This window comes from Astyanax mexicanus, chromosome 3 (assembly GCF_023375975.1).
Source record: "Astyanax mexicanus isolate ESR-SI-001 chromosome 3, AstMex3_surface, whole genome shotgun sequence".
NCBI classification, from domain to species: Eukaryota; Metazoa; Chordata; class Actinopteri; order Characiformes; family Acestrorhamphidae; genus Astyanax; species Astyanax mexicanus.
In genome coordinates this window covers 46,821,249-46,845,690 of record NC_064410.1, presented here as the reverse complement: position 1 = coordinate 46,845,690, position 24,442 = coordinate 46,821,249, and the positions used below count along the sequence as shown (strand labels likewise).

The window sequence follows — 24,442 nt, the reverse complement described above, 5'->3', positions numbered from 1 at the left end:
TATATGGAATCTTATTTTGGCTTTATTGTTTAGGAAGACAACAACACCAGCCACCATAGTACTGTGCATATCGTGAAGTGTGTGTGTGTGATGCCCCCATGTGGTTGAACAGTTTAGTGCAGCCAATCTAAAAACTGAAGAAAAAAATAGTGATGAATTTATACTAAAGAACACTTGGTGGCATCATACTGCATACTAAACGCATACAGAAGTATTTTTTTTTTTATATTAAACCTTCTAAGAAAAGGCTCCATAATTTAACCTGACCTAAAGCCTGAAATATTCTCAGATAATCCCAACAATATTCTTTAGGCCTTATTTTACAGCAACATACTTTCAAAATGTGTCAATATATTTCCATTTCTTTAGTACAGTTTAATATAACAAAATGTAATATTACAAAATTGTTCTTTATGGAACCAAAAGTAGTTATTTTGTGGTACTGCTCAAATAATCAATTTTCGGCAGCTTTCAGCCTACAGTTATATATTTACTATTGAATCATGTTACAGAGGTGGATAATTGTAACATTTTGCCACCTGACTTTAATCAATACAGCACTAAACTACAGTTTTCTATATTGAGGACAATGGTGTAAAACAGCATGGTCAGTTCCAGCTGTTCAAGATGGTATAGGTGGTTGACCAGCTTGGTTCTTCACCAGCATATGAGTTTAATATAGAGGTGTGCCATATCAGATTGCACACAATAATATCAGCAACATTTTTTTATATTGTGAACCATATTATATCCTGAAATATGGTGCCATATCACCCACCCCTAATTATCACATCAAGGTTACTAATTTCTTGCTGTTTTTAGCAAAAAAAATCACACTGTTCAAGTTTCTCATTATATATCTACTAGAGCCAGATTGATTCTGTCCAGTAATTTTCATTTTACTTCAGTCCTGGATATATGGAGATATTTGGATATTTGCATTATTAGTATAATAACATTCTGATAAAATTCTTGTTTTTTTTTAAATCACAGTTAGATTAGGAGTTAGGTTTGCCATATCATATTGTATGCAATAATGACATTTATTTTTTATTTTGTTGAAGTAGTGTATTCTTGAAATATTTTTAGTAATTCAGTGTTTTGTCATATTGCCAAGAGCATTGTTTCACGAAAATACCATGAAATATCATGATATTATTTTAGGGCCATATCACCCACCCCTAGTTTAATGGTTAAGATAACAACCAGTATGACCAAGCTTAAACATGCTGGTTGATCATTATGAACAGGATGTTCGGCCAGCATGACCAGTATTACCAAGCTAGCTGAGCAGCATGACCACTAACACCATGATGGTCAACCAGCATGACCAAAATCAAATGCTACATGCAATGAACTGTGCTGCTATCACAATATATTCCTTTATTTCGATCGATACAATATAATTCCGATATCGATATGGACTGTATAAAAGACCCCTTCTGTGTATGTAATCATGCTTTAACAGAGATGGAAGAAATAGTACAAATATTATCACTACATTTAAAGACATTTACACAACTTATCGCAATATTTTCGCATGCAGACAACATGAATCAGCAGTGGCAGATTCAGTTATTCAGTTTTTGCTGCACATCATCCAATTTAAAAGGGATTTTTTACACTCTCTGTAATGAAATGTTCAGTTGGGTCAGTGTTCTTTAAATACTGATGATATCCTTGATATGCTTACTAAAGTATATTTTCAATACAATAAAAAAATTGATAATGATATGAAAAAAATTCAATATAATACATTTAGGGAATGTTTTTTTTTCACCTGTATGTTCAGCTTTTCAACAACCTTGACAATTAAGGACCAGCTTAAACCATCCAAATGCAGCTACCAGCAGAAGCTGGTCTTGAGCTGGACTTTTTAGCAGGACCACAGCAGTGTTTCTTAGATACCCCTGTCCAGTTAAACATATACAGTACTGTGTACACATTTTAATCTACAAAAAATAGAGCGAGCTCTAATGAGCCTACATTTGATAATAAGTAAAAATGCTTGAAAGAACACGGTAATGTAAAACCAGTTTTTGTATGACTTGTATGAATTTAATTTGTTCGTATATTAGTGCTTTGCTGAGCAAATAAACAATTACTAAAAAGGAGTAAAATGAGTTGTTCTGACTCACAGTACTGTAGATCTACTATATTATACAAACTGTACTGCATAACACTGGGATATCTACATAATTCCTAACTACTGTTAGCCTTCTACAAATAGCAGTTCAACATACTGAGCCTAGACCTGCACAGTGTTTATTAACAGCCACTAGGTGGAAGCAGCTGCATGGGTCTTGTGAAGTTAGCAGGCCAGCTGTTCAGACATGCTCAGTTCTGCAATTCTGGTGGCAGTATGTGTGATCATCTTTGCAGTGAGAGATATTAGGTAATAGTTCATAACTAAAAGCATTGGATTAGTCTAGATCAGTACCCTGTTTACCCATACTCACTGTTTCAAAATGAGTGTATTTTTAGATGACATATTGAGTCACTGTGTTTACATGACTGATGCTTCTGCTTTCAAATATGGCAGAGGAAAAAGAGATAAAAAAACAAGACAGGAATAAGGATGAGAATAGGGGTGAAAGATTCTCAAACACATTCATGGTTCATTTTGTGTTTTTTGTGTTTAAACCATGACCAATAGATAGCAGCGTTTTACTTTTTCTTCAAATTCTACTGATGTGATTCGATAAAAAGTACACAGATTGTATACGTGTGATAATTTGTTTTCCTAAAATTGGATTTAATAAAATTCTCTATCATCCAAATATATTGCAGTTTGATAAATTTCAACCCCGTATTGTGATATGTATCAAATTGCAAGTTTCTTGCCAATAAACAACCCTAGTCTACAATTATTTGATTATTATTCCACCAGAGCTGGTAGACACATTTTATGAATGAGATAAAATGTTTCAGTAGATGTCTAAAAAGACTGCAGGAGTCCTGAATTATCCACAAGGGATCCTGACTGTCATATTTTACTTGTGTTACACTGAGTCTGCTTCTCATGAATACACACATTCAATCAAATTTTACAGTCTCGCTGTCTATAAATCTCATAATGCATTACAGAATAAGCACACAAGGGGGAAAAAGCAGAGGATAGTTACTTCCATTCTGAAAAACAAGTTTTCTCTCTCTCTCTCTCTCTCTCTCTCTTACACACACACACTGACCAGCTACAATGCAGGTAACAGCTACCAGATGCTGAAAAGAGTGCATCTCGTGTACCTTTCCAAAACCAAGGCCAATCAAGGCTTTATCAACAGCTGCCAAAAGCTGGATGGCCATCAGCACAAACAGCTACAGGCAGCATTACACTGGCTATAATCAGAAACTCAAGCTCACAGCAGAACGTCTATGGGAAAATGTGTCTCTACTTTGAGCATCGTCAAACTTAGATGCTTTTAAACTCATTAGCAAAACATAGTTGCACCCATAAGCAATCAGCTGACACAAATTAAACTTGGTGGGTAAGTCAGAATGGCAGCAGGTCATTCTGCCTTCAATGATCGTTTTGTTGTCTCGTGGCACACGTCTAAAAAAGACCTGCTGTTATGGTGTGTGGTACAATTTATTATGAGGCTAAATCACCTTTGATATTAAGACGTGAGGTAGCAGGGGAACCATGGGTCCACGCCCCTATCCCCATAGACACCATCACAATATTCATTACAGGCACTTGGGCAGGCCAAAGTTACATTAATATGGTTTTCTAACAAGTGGTCATACCTTTTCACACTGCAGTGCACTATTCCAACAGGACAACCCCTGATTGAAACTGTATGATGCCAATGGACACACTCAACACTCCTCCTATGGCAGGAATTTACATAAGAATATTCAAACTTCTTATGATGAATTATTGCAGAACACCTTTAGGAACCTCTACAACAGGGGTATTTAAATAGAATTCAGTATGGTCCAGTTAGAGAAAATTTTGACAGGCCAAGGTCCGGACCGATTGTTAACTTGTGTTATAATCCTGTAAGGTTGTTTGAACTGAATGATGAAAAAATATAATAATAATAATAATAATAATAATAATAATAATAAATGCCTCTCTGGCCAATTTTGTATACATTTCTCGCCTGTCTCTCTGTCATGCTCGGCGTGACTTTAGTTTTCGCCTGTTCTCGGGCTCCCTATCTCCTTAGAAAGGCGTTTTTTCACGGCCGCGTCCCAATTCAACAGCCGGAGCAGCGGTACCGCGACCCTGACAACCGACCCTGACCCTGACCCTGAAATATGACCAACAGTCCATATCAGTCAAAATTGTTAATTAATATTATTAATTATTGCTCCTAGTAACTTGTATCTACCTTCTAAGTAGAACTGCAACCAGATACTTTCATACAGGGTGCAACTATATTTGTGAAAAATAATGGTGCCCATAACCTCACTCCTTTACTACAGAATATTGGCCGAGACCAAACTGTCTTAATAAACCTGTTCATATATTTGTCTTTTTTTTGTACGTGATAGCGCCATGATAGTGCTTGACTATGTATAATACTATAATCAAACTAAGACCATACTAAATATACATTAAAGAATGTGCAGTGTTTGATTTGGGGTTGAAAAATAAATTGCGTGTTGCAAAAATACTTCTGCGAAAGTATACCAGTAGTATAATAAGTCTGCGAAATACACCAGTAGACGGTGAGCTCACTTATGCAGCAGGTGACTACCCCAAAAAAACGTAGAAAACCAACACAGCAGTTAAAAGCATAGAACCATCAACAGTCATGCTTCATTCTCCTCTACCGCTGACCTTTTCTATATCCACCTGTGAAACAAAGACCCCCTACATTCAGCAGATGAAAAAAAGGGTCTCATCCTAAAGTCTGCCCTAGCTTTCTCATCACCCCTCCGGCTGCCTCGCTTCGACCTCCCTCAACTGTTTCTGACAGGGTTTCATGTCCCCCCTCTACTCCCCTTTGATTCCCTCCCTGGCAGGCCTGGAATCGGAGTATATGTGGCTGTGATATACTGCTCCAACGGGATTCAACTTCAACCCACCTCATCCCTCTCTGGCCCTCTCTCTTCTTCTCTCTCCTCCTCTGACACGTTCACAATGCTCCTCATAAATCAGCGAGCGGAGCGGAGACACTAAACGACAAACCGTTCCTCTCATTGTTCATCCCTGCTAGTTTCTCAGTCTGACACACTTTTGGCTCCTCTCCCTGACCCCTCGCTGCCTGAAGAAACTATTGCTCAGGCTGAAGAGGCAGAGAATGGGTTCTGTGCCCAAGTCTGACACAGTCATCCAAACACTGAACTGCTTATGTGGCATTGTGCTGATGGCAGAAGGTTTGGGGATACTTCGAGACCACCACCTAAATGTGTTTTTTCACTTATACTATGTAGTATGTCACTTATACTACTACAGACTGCTAATACCAAATAAAATTCTTAAAAGCCAATTACATTGATTTTGCTTAGTACAAAATAAAGGATTCTTGTATTCAATAAAAGCAATTCAGCCCTGGAATGGTCTTGTCATGATGAGCACAGAATTGCAGACACGTGCAGATACTGATAAAAATATATGTTTATTATAAAAATAAACAGATGTAATACGTGGTTGATACAGAAAACAGTTAATCACCAGAAACCAGAGCAATGTAGACAAAACCATACCATAAACGAGAGACAGTCCAGAGTTCATACACGAGAGATCCAATGTCAGAGGTAATCCAAGAGGCAGTAGTGAAAACACAGTCCAGGTAATACACAAGCAATCCAATATCAGAGGCAAAGGCAATAATCGGCGTCGAGAAAACAAAGGCAAGGTCATACACAAGATAAACTGAGACAAGAGATATAGAACGCTTTGTAAAGAGGAGAACCTACAATACGCGACGTGGGTGTTTGTGTGGAGTGCTCTTTTATAGTGCCAGTAATCAGTATTCAGGACTTCCTGGAGGAAGCAGGTGAGGTGTCACGTGATCAGGTGAGTGCGTGATGTCAGCGGGTGGTGCATTCTGGTTAATGTAGTTGTTGACCTGAGAACCTCCGTTAGAGCTGGGTGTGGAAGGGACAGAGGAGCTAACAGCACCAGATGTGACAGGTCTATTATTGACTTGAATTATTTATTAAGTGTTTAACTGCATACATTCTGAAATATATAGGGATAAATATTTAATTTCTGATTAAAACTATACAACCTCACATCAGAAAAGATTGCAATAGCACAGTGTTTATTACATTTACTTTGACTTTCATTTCACTACAAATGGTATAAACCCATTTTATATTTATGCATTAAATATAGTTTTTAATAAATTAGATATTTTATGTTTTGTCTGGTTTGAAACTTCGTAACTTTGTATATTTGTTCAATTTGTTCAGTTCCTGCCTGCAACAGGAAATGTCAACACTTAAAACACAATCTGGCACTGAGGATCCAAGTAACAAAGTTTTTCAGTTAGTACAATTCCTTCGGCAAACACGTCTTAAGGTTACGTATGGGTCATAGATATCACTTATTTTGTCATTTTGTCTCTATTGGAGACCCATACCCTCTTCTTCTGCAGTCTTTGTAATGTGTGCAGCATGAGGTTTTGCACTTGAAAGAATCATTGACATTATTGGTTAATATATCGTCATAAATGCAGCATATGTTGTTCTATGACCTTAATGCACTTTTCTGCCTTCCCGCTGCCATTACAGAAGTGTACTGTCACAACCCCCATACCGTGACAGACCTTGGCTTTAAATTTGTTGCTGATAACAGTCTGGATGGTCCTTGTTGTTCTCTGGTACAGTGCACATGGCATCATTTTTTTCCAAAAAAGATCTGAAATACTGATTTATCTAAACACAATGTGCATTTCTACTTTGTAATGGCCATCCCAAATGCCTCTAAGCCCAGAGAAGTCATCACTACTTCTGGACATTGTTAACAAAAGGCTTCTCTGTTTTAAGTGCCATTTAGGAATGTAACTTCTGCTATTGTTGAATGACATTTCTTGATGCAGTGCCGTCTGAGGGATCATAGATCACAGGTTTTCAGTATAGGCTTGCACCTTGGACATTTACACACTTATATTTCTCATAATTCTTCAAATAATTTAATGATAATTTGCTCTGTAAAGGAAGGAGGCTTGAAATACAGGAATGGTTGTAAAATACACACATTGTTCAATATTCTTCTGATTTGGTCTTAAGTGTTTTACTGGGCATACCTCACCATGTGATATGATTATTTAAAATATGCAGGGTCTAACAGAAAGGCTATGATACACAAATATGTTACGTAGAACACCTTCCCAAATGAAAAAAAAAAGACAACACTTCATGTTGTCAAACAAAAGGTTATAGGAGCTGTATGTCAATGCCATGCAGTACAGTCGGAAGACTTACTACTCTGTACCTATTGCAAATTATTCAGAAACTAGAAAAAAAACAATGTATAATGTTGGTATAAGAGATAAGGGTGAGGAATTGAAGTGTATACTCATGGATGTAAAGGGCTTAACTAGCCTAGTTTGGATTCAGTTGCTTTCCTAATATTAAGCAACACTTACCAAGATACTGGCCCTTCCCCTCTCTGAAAGGAGGTCCAACCGGCCCCTTCATCATTGGTTGCATGTACTTCATCTGGGGTACAGGGGCGTATCCCCCGCCCAGAGCGTGGCCCCCCAGCATCAGCAGCACACACACAGGCACCAGCAGCATGGTGATCTACCTCGTGGTTTCAGAACTTTCAATCTAAAGTCAGAAAGAGAGAGAGAGGGAAGGGTTAAAGACAGATAAAGCAGATCAATGTTCCACACACTGTTAGTCATTCCAGAGCAAGGTTTTTGCAACATGTTGCCTTCACTCCTTTTAAGGATTAGTTCTCACACAAGAACTTTATTGGTAAAATCTAATTAACACATTAGCGTCAGTCAGTCCAGAAGCCAAGGGCTTCTGGAAGCTGCAGCACGTAAATCACTGAAGAGTAATGTGAGAAGTGTTTTCCTCTCACAACATACCATTCTTCTGCTTTAGTTATGAAGCAGGACTTATTACTTCCAGAAGTTTTTATGTATTACATATTCCTTAAAAAAAACACACTCTTCATTTGTCCTGTTTGTACTGGCTTTACTGGTTGATTTTTGAAGTCAGTAGAGAGTGATTATATCAAGCTTTTAAAGGTGGCAAATCCAGTAACAGAAAGATAAAATTTACTTCAGGATTTTGTTCCAACTCAGCTGCAACCAGTTGTTTGGCCAGTTGTTTGTGTAGACAACTGGCTGCATTGTCAACATGATGCTACAAGTCCTGCTGCAGCTGAGCCATCCAGGCAATTGGAACAAAATCCTGGGGCAGATTTCTACTTTCTGGACCTAAATTTGCCACCTTTGCAAACCTGTCAATGTTACGCTACTATGCATAAACAGTTCACAGGACTTTAGACACTCGAGAGGTGATGTTTAAGCATGTGACTGAGCAAATACAGCTGCACTAGAAGGACCACATAGTTCAGAGACACACATAGTACTGCATGGTTGGCTGCCAGACAGGTCAGTGGGTAGAAGGAATTGAACCCACCTAGGTTCAAGCCTGCCAGAAGAAGCAAGAAAAAGCCAAGGCATGGGCTGGGCTACGTGCTCTTGCTTCTGCCTGTTTGTTTAACCTGTCATTCCTTGTGACAGCTGGGCTTGTTTGCTTTAATTTGCTCCGGGAAGGAATGATAATTTCATCCTCATGTTACTCATCGTGCCATATATTTGCACAGATCTGATCAGGTGTATGGGAGAGGCCACTGGGTGGGAGCAGAGGGGTGGTTGCTGGTGCTATAAATCATTGGGTCTTTCACGGGGGAGATATCCTCTACGTGAAAAACAAGTGAGATGGATTTGGTCTGTGGGCTGCTTTGGTGCTCGATCTCTCTGAGGATGCCCCGACCCACTCTACATGTTTACGTACACTCAGTGAAGCGTTACCATCTCCATCTCCTTAGACTCCTTTTCCACTTGTTCTGATGGCTTCCAGACCGCTTCCCTCCAGGACAAGTGGCCCTCTGCTGAGATTGAATGTGATGAGTACCTCAGAGATCAAATACTCTCCCTGCTATCCATGTCAGCGAATGATATAACTCAAAGTGCACCACCTGAAGAAGGATTTCTGAACAGAACCACAGCTCCGCTGAGGGAGGCAGTTTGGAGAGCGTGTCCAAAAGCACATGGACATCCTATCCACGGTCTCCGCAGTTCACGGACTTCAGTTTGCCGTTCTCAGCGTTGTTGTTGGATCTCGGGCAGCCTGGCCTAGACACATTCCTATCTGCTTCACTTCCTCTTCTCCACTGCAGTGACAGCTTCACACTCCCACTCATAACCACAAGTCCGAATCCAAAATTGGAAAAATCACACATTAGTGGAGCTGAAGTGCAGGTGTAAGCCATGCAGGTCAGTTACACGTCTTCAGATAGCAGGGGTCTCAGAAGAACATTGTAAATAACAGATGAACAAATGTACAGGGGAAATCCTGCTGTCGACTACTGTGTGACTTAATTACAGCAGATTGCTGCTGTGTGAAAAAGGGATGATGCATTCTGGTCGAAGAAGTGGATTGTACAGTAGTGCAATAACACAGAAGCTGCAGCATATGTCCATAGGGGAAGCAGTAGCGCTACTTTCTTTGTGGCTATGCATTTAGAAGTGTAAACAACTCTTTGGTTTGTGAACGTAAGAGTTTATGAATATACTGCCAAAAGTAACAGGATCACAGTATGGAAAGCAATCATGAAATGTTACCTCAGGTGATGGCTTGGGAATACCCACACCTGTATAAGTCATGACATGATATCTTGTGAGTGAAACTGAATACTGGCCATAGTGGTCATGGCATCGCAATTTTAGGTGTGTACCAGGAATACAACATAGAAGCCAATATCAAGCACAGCGGACATAATAGTGGGTGGTAATGATTGTCATTGGTGGTATCTGGATAGAACTGTCCCTATGAAACACACAAACAACTCAGGCAGAAATCACATCCGCATTTGGTGCAAGAGGCCATAGTAACTAGTTTCTGTCCCATATATGTTGGAATGTCAGGGTATTTGTTATGTGCTACTGCAGGTTTCCACTAAATGGAAGACCAGAGGACACTGGCCATAAATAACTATACAGCATATGTGCATATGTATCTAGCAAAAACATGCAAAAGTCAAGAAGATTTACCTTGGGATCATTTTATGATTACAGCAGCATTGTTGCAGGTGGTATGTAGGATCACTGAATCAAACATGTTGTGCCAGTACAAAGTATGTTCATATGTTCAAGTATGTTTACTACTCAAAACACACCATTCTGATGCTTGTGCTGTGTTGACTTAAAGACATGTTCAACAAAAGCTTAAAATTGATGCCGGATATACAAAACAACCATAATGCATTTGTGCAGCATATTAATAGTTAAAAGCTAGCATACCTCTAGGATACTCCCAGGGGTGTCCAAACTACGGCCTGCGGGCCATTTGCAGCCCGTTTCCTTTGTTTGGAGCAGCCCGCGAGGTATTTTAGAAATAGAATGAAAGTTGGCCTGCTGTTAAGCAGGTTTTCATAATGTGAGATTCAAAGTTTGAAAGCTAGGTGTCAGAAACGGGCCAAAAAATCGGAGAGGTTGCGCATTTGTAGCGCAGAAAAAAAGGGCAAAAGAATCTAAAAGCGGAGAGGGTGCGCATTTCTAGCGCAGAAAAACGGGCCAAAGAGTCTAAAAGCGGAGAGGGTGTGCATTTCTAGCGCAGAAAAATGGGCCAAAAAGAGTCTAAAAGCGGAGAGAGTGCGCATTTCTAGCGCAAAAAAACGGGCCAAAGAGTCTAAAAGCGGAGAGGGTGTGCATTTCTAGCGCAGAAAAATGGGCCAAAAAGAGTCTAAAAGAGGAGAGAGTGCGCATTTCTAGCGCAAAAAAACGGGCCAAAGAGTCTAAAAGCGGAGAGGGTGCGCATTTCTAGCGCAGAAAAATGGGCCAAAGAGTCTAAAAGTTGCCGTAATTAAGGAGTTTTATATTAAGAGACATCATGAAATTAAACATCAATTTGAAAAATTTTAGTTTACACAACACTGTCAAAGATAAAGATAGTTAGTTAAGTAAAATGGTGTGTAAATGAAATAATCAGGAAAAAATAATTATTTAAAGTGGTATATTTCATTACTTGTTTTATTACAGAGTGTGGACCGTGACTTCAAATATATTTCTCCTTCTGGCCCCCAACAAAAAAAGTTTGGACACCCCTGCTCTAGCCTGTCTATCTCTCTGACGGGGTGGAACTTTACAACACTGTTTGACATCACTTTTATGGTGATTACAAGTTGATTCAGTCTGTGGCTTGGTGTGCAGTATGTACTTGTATTAATTTCGTTATGAGCAATTATTGATGATGAAATTTGGACCGCTGTCCAGGGGTTCTGCTCTCTGTCATATAGAGTCTTTTCCTGTTAAACAAATCCAGATCCATTTGCAAGGCATGAGTACAGAAAACAGATTAAGTAGTATTGGAGGGGAAGTGAAGACTGTGAGTTGAATAAGCAAATTAACATAGTTTTGGGGTAAAATAAGGGTATCTATGTTCGATCCACTGAAAGAGAAAAACAAAGAGAAGTAAGGGCAACCAGACAGACTGAAGGACATGGCAAGGAGTAAATCCATGTAGAACTACACCTCCCTGGCTGCATGCCTCCCCGCAAAGAAGCTGGTCCAACTGCAGACCCCCACATCACTGGTCTGGATGCGAAGGTGAGAGAAAGCCAGACGGAAGAAGGCTTAGTCCTGCCATGTTTTCCCACTCAGCGGGGCTCCAAACAGGGCACTCAGTGCCTGTTTGCTTTCCCTGATTCACTGTGGTTCGCCGGCTTTTTCCTCTTTTATCATTTTCATTTTTTATTATTATTATTCCTGGAAGAGAGGTGAGGGGGCTGTTTGGCTCAAAAAGGAAGCTTTTTGGGCTTTGCTCTCACGCCGAGCCCCTCTTAGCTGTGTGTGACTTTTTCTGCCATGGTGAGCACATATTTCTGTGGTTTGCCGACATTTTCTTTTTTTTTAATGACCGTGTAAAAGACGTGAGGTTCAAAAACCATGAGCAAGCCTTTGTAATTAGTCATGTCTGTGCTAGCATCTGTGTTAGCAGTTTTCTAAAAAACATACGCTTCCTCTTAGTTCTCATATGTAGCCGTTTCCCACTCCAGGAAAAACACAATCACAAGACAGACTGGGAGGGAAAGCATGGAAGCCAAAAAGAGAGAGAGGGAGCGAGAGACAGAGAGAGAGAGAGAGAGTCAGGAAATAAAAGAAAGGGAGAAAAGGAGAGAGAGTGTTGGTGGCAGCTCAGTGTTTGGTCGCTGAATGCTTGGCTGCCGTTGGCTGGGGGGTTAACTGTTCCTGGGGGTTGCGGTTTTGTGGGAAGGGTAATTTAGACATCTTTAACAGTGTACCCTACGTCGAGCAGGCGTCTTAACACTCGCAGCGATCAAAATCAGACGTTACTTCTGTTCCACAGGCCAGCACAATCTGTTTATCAAATGTTTTTCTTGAAAAGAGCTGCAGACACAGTTAAATAGTCTCACGCAATCCGTCTGGCCAAGTGTTCACCCGTGCACCCTCGCACACACTCGCACGCTGTTTACAGCCTACAGCTGAGGGCTAAAACCTACCTATGCACACAATAATGGACTGCAGCCAAGCGGCCAGCCTATAATGAAGAAAAAAAAGCAAAGAGCTAAAAAGCTTCTGAGGAACCAGTGCCATTCACAACGATTAAAGGTAAGGCCATCCAAACAAGGCCGAAATCTGGGAAACAGCAGCGAGTTTATTTAAAACAGATACAGAAAAATAAAGAAAAAAGAAGCCTGCATGCAAGAATTTATGGAAACAGCTACCAAATTCAAAACAGAACAGAAAAATGTTTCTTAGAAAAGAGAAGGAAATAAAGAAGCAGTCCTTGAGACACCGCAAACTTCATCCACGCTTTTCTTACACTGACTCAGCTTTGAAAACAGCTATGTGTGGAGCAAAAGGATTTCAAATTATTTTTCCTAATTCTCCTCTCATCAAATGCAATAACAACCTGAGAAGTTCTCACACAGACTTCTTCTCTTCTTCTGAAAATATATACTGTACAATTCCCTGACAGACAAGCATGGAGAAGTAGTTCCATAATGTGCCCTGCTTTCGCAACACCACTTTTTCTCTTAAACCGACTGCCGGTTAGACATAACAGTTTAGCGGCTTAAAAATGAGGCCAAGACTGACAAGGTGAGCTGGAAGCCCGGCATGGCAGCTCAGGTGGCATGCCAAACTGAAAAAAAACTAAACCACAAGTAAATAATCCCCTCAAGAACAGGTAGGCCTTCTTTTTCATCGCCTCCACTTAGTGACAGTGGGTTTCACCAATGTTTGGACAGTGCGGTGTGCTATACGGCTACACTGAACCCACTAACATCCCACAAGAGCCCTGAGGGAGCGTACCCCTCTCAGGTGGAGACAGAGAAAGCACCAGAGGCACTGCAGATATTCTCAAGAGTGCTCTTCTGGATTCGGCTCTTGCTTTACAAACCACACAAACTTTACTGCAACAATCGCACTTAGGTGTGCATATAGAACTAGAAAAGTGAATTTCCTAAAGGAAAAGCAGAAAGGTTGTGCTGCAAAAATGTAACAAACGATGAAAAAAATTACAAAAAAAAAGCTTGGGTCCATAGAGTTGTAGACTATTGGAGCGCAAGAAGTTTAGTTTCTGTCACAAGACATAAACTATTTGGCTTAGGCATGTATGAAAGTATATAAAAGTTAATGGAAGACATGAGGGATGAAAAAACTACAGATAGATGAGTTTGAGTGAGTATGACTGTCTTTTAAAGCTTGCGGCCTGCCTTTATGGAATACATGCAGATAACCGTAATTGAGCAGAAAAACAGTAGATGAACATGCTCTTCATTACATTTTTAATGAAAAGAACACTACTTAATGAAGCTTTTACAAAATCTGTGCATCAGATCAGTTGGAATGGTGTTCTCATCTCAAAACAAACACTGTAGAATGGTGTATGGGGCAAAAATCCCACTGGAAAATAAGAAGAAAGCAGGAGAAGAAGAATATAAATTGGATAGCAGTACAGTTGTGCATTGTTTTGCAATGTAAAGCAAACCACAATAAGAAGACTGCATGTTGGCGTAATCTACAAAGCAATAAACACACACTCCACACTCTCTCACTTTTTTTCCCAAACACACATAAACACTGATCTACCTAATGACCACAGCCCATCAGAAGTTAACGACGAGGGTCCGCTAACATGTGTGTGTTTTTGCGTGTGTTTTTCGCAGCAAGGGCACGTGCCTGGTTGACAGACATGGCTCTTATTGAGCTGGAGGGAGTAGAGGAAATTAGGCATGAGGTTTTTATTCAGGGAATCCGTCTTTTTCAGCATGAGGTAAGCCCCATGAGGGGCTGAGTGGCACTTTACTTTACTTAGCAGCCCTCGGCTACACACCGTCCCCATTCAGCCGCTCACTTTTTTGGCCTACTGTTTGAGCACACACACAACTTATGACTCACCCAGAGCTCACCGCTCAGCTTTAAGCAAACATAAGCAAGCAATTACGACTGCGGCGCTCGTTTTGAACGTAGTGTGCATTCACTTTTCAGATGGTGTGCCACATTAACGGTGGGCCCTTAGCTGAAACCCCCCCTATTCCATCCCTCCAAGAACTGACTCACTGCCTAAATTGGTTCTCAGGAGCTGGTGGCTCCTGAAGCAGGCCACAAAAGCAGCTCTATACTATGCAACGCAGCCATCTCCCTGCTGGGCCGCCGTTTAACACAACCATTAGAAATAAATTATCCATTTAATGGTGTGGCGGAACCTGCTGGGGTGTGACGTAAGCTGTTTACACTTGCAGAGCCAGATTCATAAGTCGTCCTTCACTTTTCCATCCTTGCCTCCATCGCCAAGGGTTTCAGGCCTCCTCTAGGCCTCCACTGGGGATTATGCAATGGTCCTCAGCCTCGGCTCTTGTCAGATGAAGTGACAGGCATGCTAATTTAATCTCCCCTCCTTTGCTGGTTCACCTTACCCAAACAGGGCTTCCACACTGGGAGATGAAGATGGGGGTTGGGGGTGTGGATTGATGGTGTTGGGGGAAGTGGAAAATGTTCGAAGTTTCTCCTCCCACCTCTACAAATGTTCTCCAAAACACAGCATGCAACAGACATCATCCATCTTTCTCATCTCGCTCTAGCTCGTGCTCTCGCTCTTGGCTTCAGGAAACATGCATGTGTCTCCCATAGAGGTGGGAATACAGCATGCAGAGGAGTTATGTACACGCACATGCACCATGAGTGCGCACTCACGCTAACAGGATGTGTTCCATCAGCATGGGCATTAGTCGAAAGGGATTCGGCAGCTCAGGTCATTACCTAGAAAATCGACTGTAACATTCTTTTGGTCTAAACAATATATTGGCCACTGGGGTGTCTGGAGAAAGAAGTCTGAGAGCATATTTGTTCCAATTCACCATGCTGCAACAGTCGGGACGCTGGGAAGTACATTTTTTCAGCCTAACGGCATTTTGTATGTGTGTGTGTGTGGCCGCAAAGCCGTGAATTATAATACTCTGAGTCTCTGCGCATTCGCTATAGCGTCTGGTCATCCAGGCGCACCCTGTGGTTAGCACTGTTTGCTGTATATTCTGGCAGCTGGCACCCAGGCGGAATACACAGCCATCCTTCATCAGACCATCTTCATGACTTCATGACCAAACTATTACACATTCCAGAGATTCACGGCAAAACTAAAACAATAGGAGCATCTCGCCTGGACCAGTAAACATTTTCAGAGACAGATTAATGTTTGGTGGCTCTCAGGGAAAGGGGAGAGCGGAATGTTGTAGGGGTGAAATGTGCAGTAGTGAATGAGAAGAACTAGAGATGAAATTACAACAACAATTACATGTAAATGAGTGCATGTTAAAAGACAGTGATTTTGTTATCAGGGGCCTGCTTTGGAATTATAAATCTCTATTGGTGTGTCTCAATCAAGCAGAAGTACAGTAGATAGGTGAACATATTTGCACCCCATCTTCTGTGGTTAGCACTGTTTGCTGTATATTCAGACAGCTGGCACCCAGGCAGAATACACAGCCATCTTTCTCCAGAACATCTTCAAGACTTCACGACCCAACTATTCCACATTCCACAGAGTCACGGCAAAACGAAAACAATACGAGCATCTCAGCTGGACCAGTAAACATTTTCAGAGACAGATAAATGACTGTGGAAGGGGGAGCTGTTAACATCCAACAGACAAGAACGTTGTGTACTTGTCAAGCTACATGAATATGACATGAATATGATCAAAACACAAACCATGTGTCATCGTAAATCAAGGCAGCTAAGCTTGCAGGGAAGCCCAGCCATTCTTTTCTCATCCCACAGGAAAGAAGGAAGAAATGACTTCCAGGAGAGTTGATGTGATTTGATCAGTGTACGATCAGAAACCCTGAATATCTAGGGTTCACTCTTGATCCTGGGTCGAAGATAACGATGGAAATAAAAAAGTAATGCTCCTAATGATAATCACAGCTCTACACAATCTCCCTTAGAAATACCTAACCGCTACACACATACGCTAAACCGCACACACACTTATTAGGGGACAGCCAGCAGACAGAGCTATACATTTACACTGACCTGGCTGTGCACCCTCAAACTTAATCCCCCTCTGCAGATGAGATAATCAAGAATTCTTAAACCTCGCCATACCCATGAAATGAAACTCAAATCCAAACTCGTTCTTCTTCCATAGCCCGAGCCAATCCCAGCAAACATTTGGTGGTTGGATCTGTGATGATGGATCAGTGACGCTCGTGTACATGATTTCAACGTTGATTCAACAGGGACGTGAGTTCACTGAGTTGCTCCCATCATGTTTTCCCTGAACCAACAAACACTCCTTCTCAGGAATGGTCGGATACTTTAATGTACTGCTCAACTCAACTGGTAGAGCACATTTCAAGTCACAATGTTATGTTACAAATCCACTAGAAGTCTAAAAGTCATTGTAAAATGTGATTTTTTTTGTGTCTAATTTTTTTGATTGCCTAATTGCATACCACAAGAAATAAACTGCAAAAAAACACACAGATGAGTACTTCTGTTAAACGTCAAAATTCTTTTTGATGAGGACATTAAATAATTAAAGAGCTGATAAATTGAATTGGGGGTGTTTCAGAGCATGGAAAACTCAGGACAAGGTTATTCCAGGATTTACAACTGTTTAGGATTGTTAATAATCTAACCAAGGGTGAAAATGTGAATAGAAAAATGGATTAGGAATGTGCTTTTTAACTTCACACAATCTTGACTGTCAAAATCAATACAAATCCAGAAGAGGTCAGTAAAGAGCCTTTATCTTTTCTAAATGAAAGAGTAGTTACACTACAAAGTGTCTGGAATGTAAAAACATAAACAAAACTCTAAAGGATTTGCTTTCTGAAACTTTCAGACACTTTTCATTGTAATGTTTTTTTCCTGTTGCATTGTATGTGTGCAAAGAATTGTGGGTAACTGTGGATAACAGCCTTTTATAACATAGCAAATTGATGCAGCCCATGCCGGCGGCAGTCTAGGGTTTGGAGCACTGCTATCACAACCTCCTTCACAACCTCCTTCAATAATGCCTTGTTTGTTGTTGTCAGAAACCTTTGACTCTAAACTATACACTAGTGGATGTACCATTTACTGTTTAATATCCATGCCACCATAAGGGACACATAGAAGTATGTGGACAGTGATAGTTACATGACGTTTGACTGAAAATGAGCCTTTAGTGGGAATCCCTTAAATCTCTTAAAGTGCAGAACCTCTCCAGGTAGAACTAATACAAACTGAATAAGGCTTAAGAGGACTATTTTGCAGCTGTAACCTCCTAAGTGAATGACAGAAGCTCAGCTGGCTTTTCTTGCATGACCTCAGCTCTGGCCGTGGCCCTGCTGTGCTGAGCTGTCTGTGGAGTGTGTTGTCTGTCTGCTCTGCTTCTCTCTGTGACCCGTCCCTCCTCAGACACAGACACAATCTGATCCCTCTGTCCTTCCCGGCCTGCTCCATCAACAAGCTCTGTTTTTCCCCTTACCTCTCTCTCTCTCTCTCTCTCTATCTGTCTCTCGCTCATTCCATGACTTATTCGAGGTAGAATTGGCAAGGTGAGCTCTTTTCTCTAACCTTCTCTTTCTCCCTGTTCTCTTTCCTTCAACCACCCTCCCCCCAAACCCACACCCCACCCCACCATCCACGCTGTCTCTCAGCAGCGTGCTGCCTGTGTGAATGCTCTTATTGTGGGCTGCCAGGGCCTGACGAAGCAGAGGTCCTTTTTTCCCCTCCTCCTCCTCCTCCTCCTCCTCCTCCTCCTCACGTCTCTGTTTTTAAACGCTGACACGTGCTGGCTGCTCCCCACGCACATTTTCCCCGGGTGGTAATGGAGGAAGAACAGAGGGAGTGGAGGCTAAAGGAGGGAGCGGTGTAAAGGGGTAGATGGATGGATGGAGGAGTAAAAGAGGGGAGTGTATTGTAGCAGCAGAAGCAGTAGTCAGGTGGGCCGATCAAAGAGCCGTCGTCAGCTGGGCGTGTTTCCGTCTCCGTGGGCCGTGCCATGCTTTCAGTTGGAATGACGAATGGCCAGCATCGCTCCTCCATGTGGGTGGTACTTGTCAGTGGAGCGAGACTTTACATGCGTAGGTGAGCTCCCCAGACATTAGTGCAGGGAGGGGATATTGCATAGCACATGCCTATGTCGAATGTGGCTTTGGGGCCCCAGGAATCTGTGGAGCTTAGATTACTGTGGGATCCATGTAGTGATCCCAGAGAGGCACAGTCTTCAGCATGCATCCAGATGATAAATGAGCGCTGCTCTTACATCCTGGCCTTCTCCAAAACCCATCCAAATATTTGCCTTACAAGTTAATCCAATTACAAAGGCCATGCTTGTTTCTGGTGTCATAAGCTGTAACTGAAGGCACAATTACAGCCTGGAGTTTTCTGCAACTCATGCCAAAGCCTAAAAGGATCAGCACTTTTCTTTTCTTAAACCAGGGTGTGAAATTTTGGGTACCATAATTGGCTTACACAGGGGAAATGTCACCTAATCTGAAGCTTCATTCCTTTCTTCTCGAGGCTGGAAAGGTTTAGAAGAAACCATTCGTTGCTTGCAATTGTTTCCAGGAGGAGAGTTTTAGAAAGTTTGGGTTCATGTCGATCAAGGCACTCCCTCTGATCCTTTCCTGACACCCATTAAAACATTCACTAAGCTATGGGCTCTTACTGCTGAGAGCTGGTATGTGATGTCCAACAGGGGGGTGTGCCTTAAGACTACGGCACACAGGGAAGTGCTTAACGAGGGACCACTAGCCACGGCGGCTCCATCCTGACCTATTTCAGATGCACGCCACGGCAATCAGCGTCCTCCCTCCACCTCTGTAGAATGAGCCAAGACACAAGGTAATCCTCGCACATATTCTCACAGCCTGGCTGGCAACAAAAACTGCCCAAACTTCCATGGGTGGGGGGAGTTTGGTGGGGTTGTGAGTGAGGAGGGGGATTATAATTTAATAAGGGCCAGGAAATCTTTGTCAAATCCCCCTGAAGGGAATGAAATGCCTCGCTGTTCTGATGCAGACTGCAGACTCGACGTCGAGGGGTGTTCAGCTAACACATAAGGATGAAGAAACAGATACATTAGCCTAAGCACGGGATTATAGATGTGCCAGGACACTATATTAGCTTTGACAGACCAATATATCTTCTTTTTTATCTGTCTCCTTAAGGGATGTGACGGTCTAAAGCCCACAGTTTATATTCTTGCTTTTCTAAGAATATATGCACATCCCAAATCTGGAAAGGTTGGGACAGTGTGGAAAGTGCAAAAAACATAGGGTTTATTAGGTTTTCTTTTATTTTATATGTTTTGCCTGGACAAATACATTACATTTATTAAGGGGCAGGTTAGAACTATGGGTGAAGTGTGATGTGATTTCAAACAGGTGAGGCCAACAAGTGATTGTAATCATGATTTGGTATAAAAGCAGCATCCATTAAAGGTGTCATTGAGTAGCAAATATGGGCAGAATGCAGTGCACAAAATCATAAACCCATTAAAAAGTTACATTCAAAAATGCCACTAAAAACTTTACTGAGCAAAACAGAAGGCTTATGTTAACCATGTTTATAAGTGGCGTTGACTTCTCTGGGCTTGGAAACATCTGGGTTGGACCGTCACAAGTGCCAAATGGACACAATATGTCATGGACCAAAGATAAAAAGCACGATTCAAACTGTTACAGGCTGCAAAGGTCTGTTATTTTATGGAGATGTATCAGTGTACAACTTTGAGAACTTTGAGAAAGACAAAATCTCTTCCAAGGACGTCCACAATTTTTTAACAAGACATTTTTTCAAACCACCTGCTGCCCTCTTTAGAAAGTCATGGCTGCTGCAGTCCTGACTTGTCTTCATTAGGGTATGTGTGGACATTTTATCTTAAAACTGTTGCACACTTGAGACATTTTATCGCTTGGTATCCTTGTCTAAATTAATGTAAAGTGATTTTCTTTCAAAGAATTTGCACACACAGTCATAAAGCAACTAATGTCCACATGTTTTAGACGTAGACTAAATGAAAGTGATCACATTTGTTTAAATGCTACAACAAGCCTACAGTTTAAGGGGCATCTTATATTCCTGAACTATTAATACATGCTCCTTATAGTGCAGTACACTATCAAGTGTCTCCACTCCAAAACGTCCCCATTATGAATTCCTTCCAAGCTTCTGGGGGCCCCCGGTCTGACAAGGCCTCTCTTCCTGATATTTACTGAGAGGCAGGCTCCTACAGAGCCCCATTACACCTCTGATGAAGAGCTAAGACATACCAGAGCTGAGACCAGCTGCTTCCCCCTCATCTGACAGAAATTAATGTAATGTAATGAGTTATGGCACCAGGCTGTTCATTTCTCAAAGTGTGTGTGTCTTGTGTGAAAGTGGAAAAGAGCATGTGTGTGCTTTATATCCGTAAGTGTGGGGGAATGTGTAAAGCAGACTTTGAGCAGTCTTCCTTAAAAGCACACATTAGCAACTGACTAAAAAAGCATAGGGGTTTTATACTAATCCATCACATCGTGGTGGGTTTTCGCTATTTGCTGGGGAAACGAAGCAAAGAGATGAATTTTTCATCTCAAACACTGGGAACACCTATTTAACAGGACCCTTGTGGCAGTCAGGACAATGGCTGCGGTTACCGTTAAATGGGTGTTGTGATTGGAAGCCAGGCACCAGAAGCCAAATTAAGGCCTATGCCTAAAGGAAGCACTTTCCTTTGTTTTCTAGAAGTGAGAGTTTTTTATTTTTCAGTTTTTGTCTTAAACGAAACGCTGTTATAGTTGAGATTAAATAGACAACCTTCAAAGAGGCCAGCTACTTTGCTTTTATACCTTCCTTTTTTGATCCAGACTTTTGGACTTCCCAGTTTGGTCAGAACATATTAAACAACAAAATAGCCGGTGTGAAAGAACCAAAGGACCAAAATTTGGTACAAACAAAAAAGGTGGTCTTGGACCAAAAAAAAAAAAGCAATTTTTTGGGAGGGTTCAAATTTTCTGGCTTGTCACAGAATGTTAAGACTATTGTCACCCTTTAAACAACAGGAGAAAAAAGAAAAAGAAAAAATGACACTCCTTTTGTGGCAAAAATTGACACTCCTTCATGTGCACAAACACTTACACTGGTGACTTCTGTACCTACTGTAACTGTTGATTAACCCTCATTTATAGACAGAAATAAAAATTTGCATTTTGACTCACATGCAAGCAATGGGGAGTCAGATTCTGGCAGGAAGGCAGAATTCGGTGCTACATCAAAAAGGCCTATTCAATCAGAAAAGGCCAAAACCAATAAGATGTCAAATGTAGGGAGATGCAGCCCACAAACGTTATGTAGGAAAGTTCTTTAGTAAAACCAAAACTATTCAGACCAAATATTTACAATGTAACAAACAAATGCAATGAACCCCTTTCCAGACCATGGACCAATATTTTGACCAACCAAAAGCAGTCAAGCAGTCAAGCAGTTTCTGTCAAATAAACCATGTTTTTTTGAACGGTTTGGCCTTTTGGAACAATTAAGGGAAGTCAGTGGAAGCTAAATTAATTAATTAGATAGATAGATAGATACTTTATTGATCCCCGATGGGGAAATTCTAAGACCGAGCTACTGGAACAGGCAGCCACTCGCGTCGGTGCCAGAAGTAGAACTAAACAACAAAAAATAAATAAAAAAATAATTAAACAACAGAAAAGAAAAAGAGCTGGTGTTCTGCTGAAAATTATACCCCTTTATATATGCAAACGTTTACGCTTGTGAATTTTATATATACTGCAACTGTAGATTAACCTTCATTTACACTTGATCTGCTTAGTGATGCATGTGCACACAAAAAGGTGTTGGATTCTGGCAGGAAGGCAGAATGTGGCACAACACATAGAAAGGCATCTCGTTGAACTGACTAACCAATCAGTGTCAATTATGGGCAGATGTAGCCCTGTACATGATGACAACATGATATCATGTATATGAAGTACTTTTGTCTGCTCACTAGATTACAGTCTTAAACCAAAACTAGCCCGATCAAATGTACAACAATGTAACAAAAACATTACCCTTGGTTCAGAGTATTGTCTGCACCTTCAAGTGTGAAAACACTCTAAGTTACTAAACAGTACAAAAGTCTCCAGCTGGACTTTGAAAGTAGAACAGCTACAGTCCCATGGGGCCAATGTCCCACACTGGGCATTACTGTTCCAAACCCTTTGACCGCTCTCCAGTCTTCCATTAAGCTCCGAACCACCCAAAGTACTAATAATGACGTCTTTCAGAAAGCCTCAGCATATCCCTAATCAGTCAGAAAAGGCTTTCCTCTTACGAAGCTGAGCATGACATTGACCAGGTATAGGGATTTATCCTGCAGAGAGACTTCTCCACTCCTTAGCCAGTGCCTCTCACTGGATTAAAGGTACTGGTGAGGACCTTCCCCTGCTACGTCTACACTGAAAGCCCCCACCCCACCGCAGAAAACCCACCCACACTGCGCAGCATTATCTAGGGCGCACATTGTGTAAGGTGATATGGCTAGCCCCGGCTTCACCTCAGCTCTTAAAACTCTGTGTAAACGGCAGAGGGAAGGAGATCTGTCTGTCTGAGCCCTCACAGAGAGAACAGAGCACGAGAGAGAGAGAGAAAAAAAGAAAGAGTAAGAAAGGTAGATAGATAGATATAAACCCAAATCAGAAAAAAGTTGTGATAATATGGAATTTGCAAATACAAATATGCTTTTAAAAGTTTTTCTTACATTTACTTTGACTTTTATTTCATTGCAGACAGTATGAGCCAAACATCTTTCATTTTTTTGTCTGTTCAACTTTGATTCATTTATTAATATGCGTCCATTCCTGAATTTTAGCCCTGCTAAACATTCCAAAAACAACTGGAACTTTAACGCCTTTATCACTTTGTAATTTGTTGTGTTTTTGTCTGACAACCCTTGTGAAAAAAAAGTATACTTAAGAGTAATACATTAAAAGTATGTTCAAACTAGGTAAAGAATACTAAAAGTGCATTTTCAATTTAATATACTTAATGAAAATACACATTAAATATACTTTCTTTTTTCCATAAAATGTATTTTTAAGCAATTTGCTTTTAATTAAACATTGTGTTGGTAGAAAATATATATAGTGATATTAAATACTGCTTTATCTTAATACATCCAACAGTACAGAATCATCATTATCCCATTTCTCCTTTTAAAGCCTTCACACTGCAAGCAGGCCAGTCTTTTACTCATATCCACATCTTTCACAGCCATGCCTCTATAATTATTGCAGCATGTGGTTGTTGTGGTTGAGCATTGTCTTGTCGAAAAATGCAAAAATGTCTAGAAGGCAGCATATGTTACTCTAAGATCTCCCTGTACATTTCTGCATTAATACAGCATCACAGAAGTGTACCAACAAAAAAGAAGCAGAGATTTCAGAACTCAAATAATGCAAAGAAAGCAAGCACAGTTCACAGTTTTCATGCATCTTTGCATGTTCTCCTCCACCAGTCTTACACACTGCGTTTGCCACTCCTGGTGCAAAAAATCATGCAGTTGCTTGGTTTGATGGCTTGTGATCATATATCTTCCTCTAGATTATTATGATTATTCCAGAGGTTTTCAATTTGGTAAAATCAAAGAAACTTAGAGATAGAGGTAAGAAAAAACTAGAAAGAAAAAAGAGAAATACAGGAAATAGTTGTATGTATGTAGGAATGTAAATTGGCATGTAAGAGCATTTGGCAGGCTGAGTTCACGGAGTTTCCATTCGTGTGTGTGTTTACGTCTGCAACAC

The 24,442-nt window shown here is 40.9% G+C and overlaps 1 protein-coding gene across 3 annotated transcripts in view; it reads right to left on the bottom strand.

The window, feature by feature from the left end:
* The window catches only part of col8a2 (collagen, type VIII, alpha 2), a 65,575-nt gene that overhangs the window by 6,069 nt on the left and 35,064 nt on the right, over nt 1–24,442 (bottom strand). For all 3 annotated transcript variants that reach the window (XM_022683203.2, XM_049475377.1, XM_015608253.3), the window contains one exon: nt 7,548–7,731. In XM_022683203.2, the coding sequence (XP_022538924.1) occupies nt 7,548–7,698 (151 nt within the window). In that variant the 5' untranslated portion in view covers nt 7,699–7,731. The remainder of the gene's footprint in view (nt 1–7,547; nt 7,732–24,442) is intronic.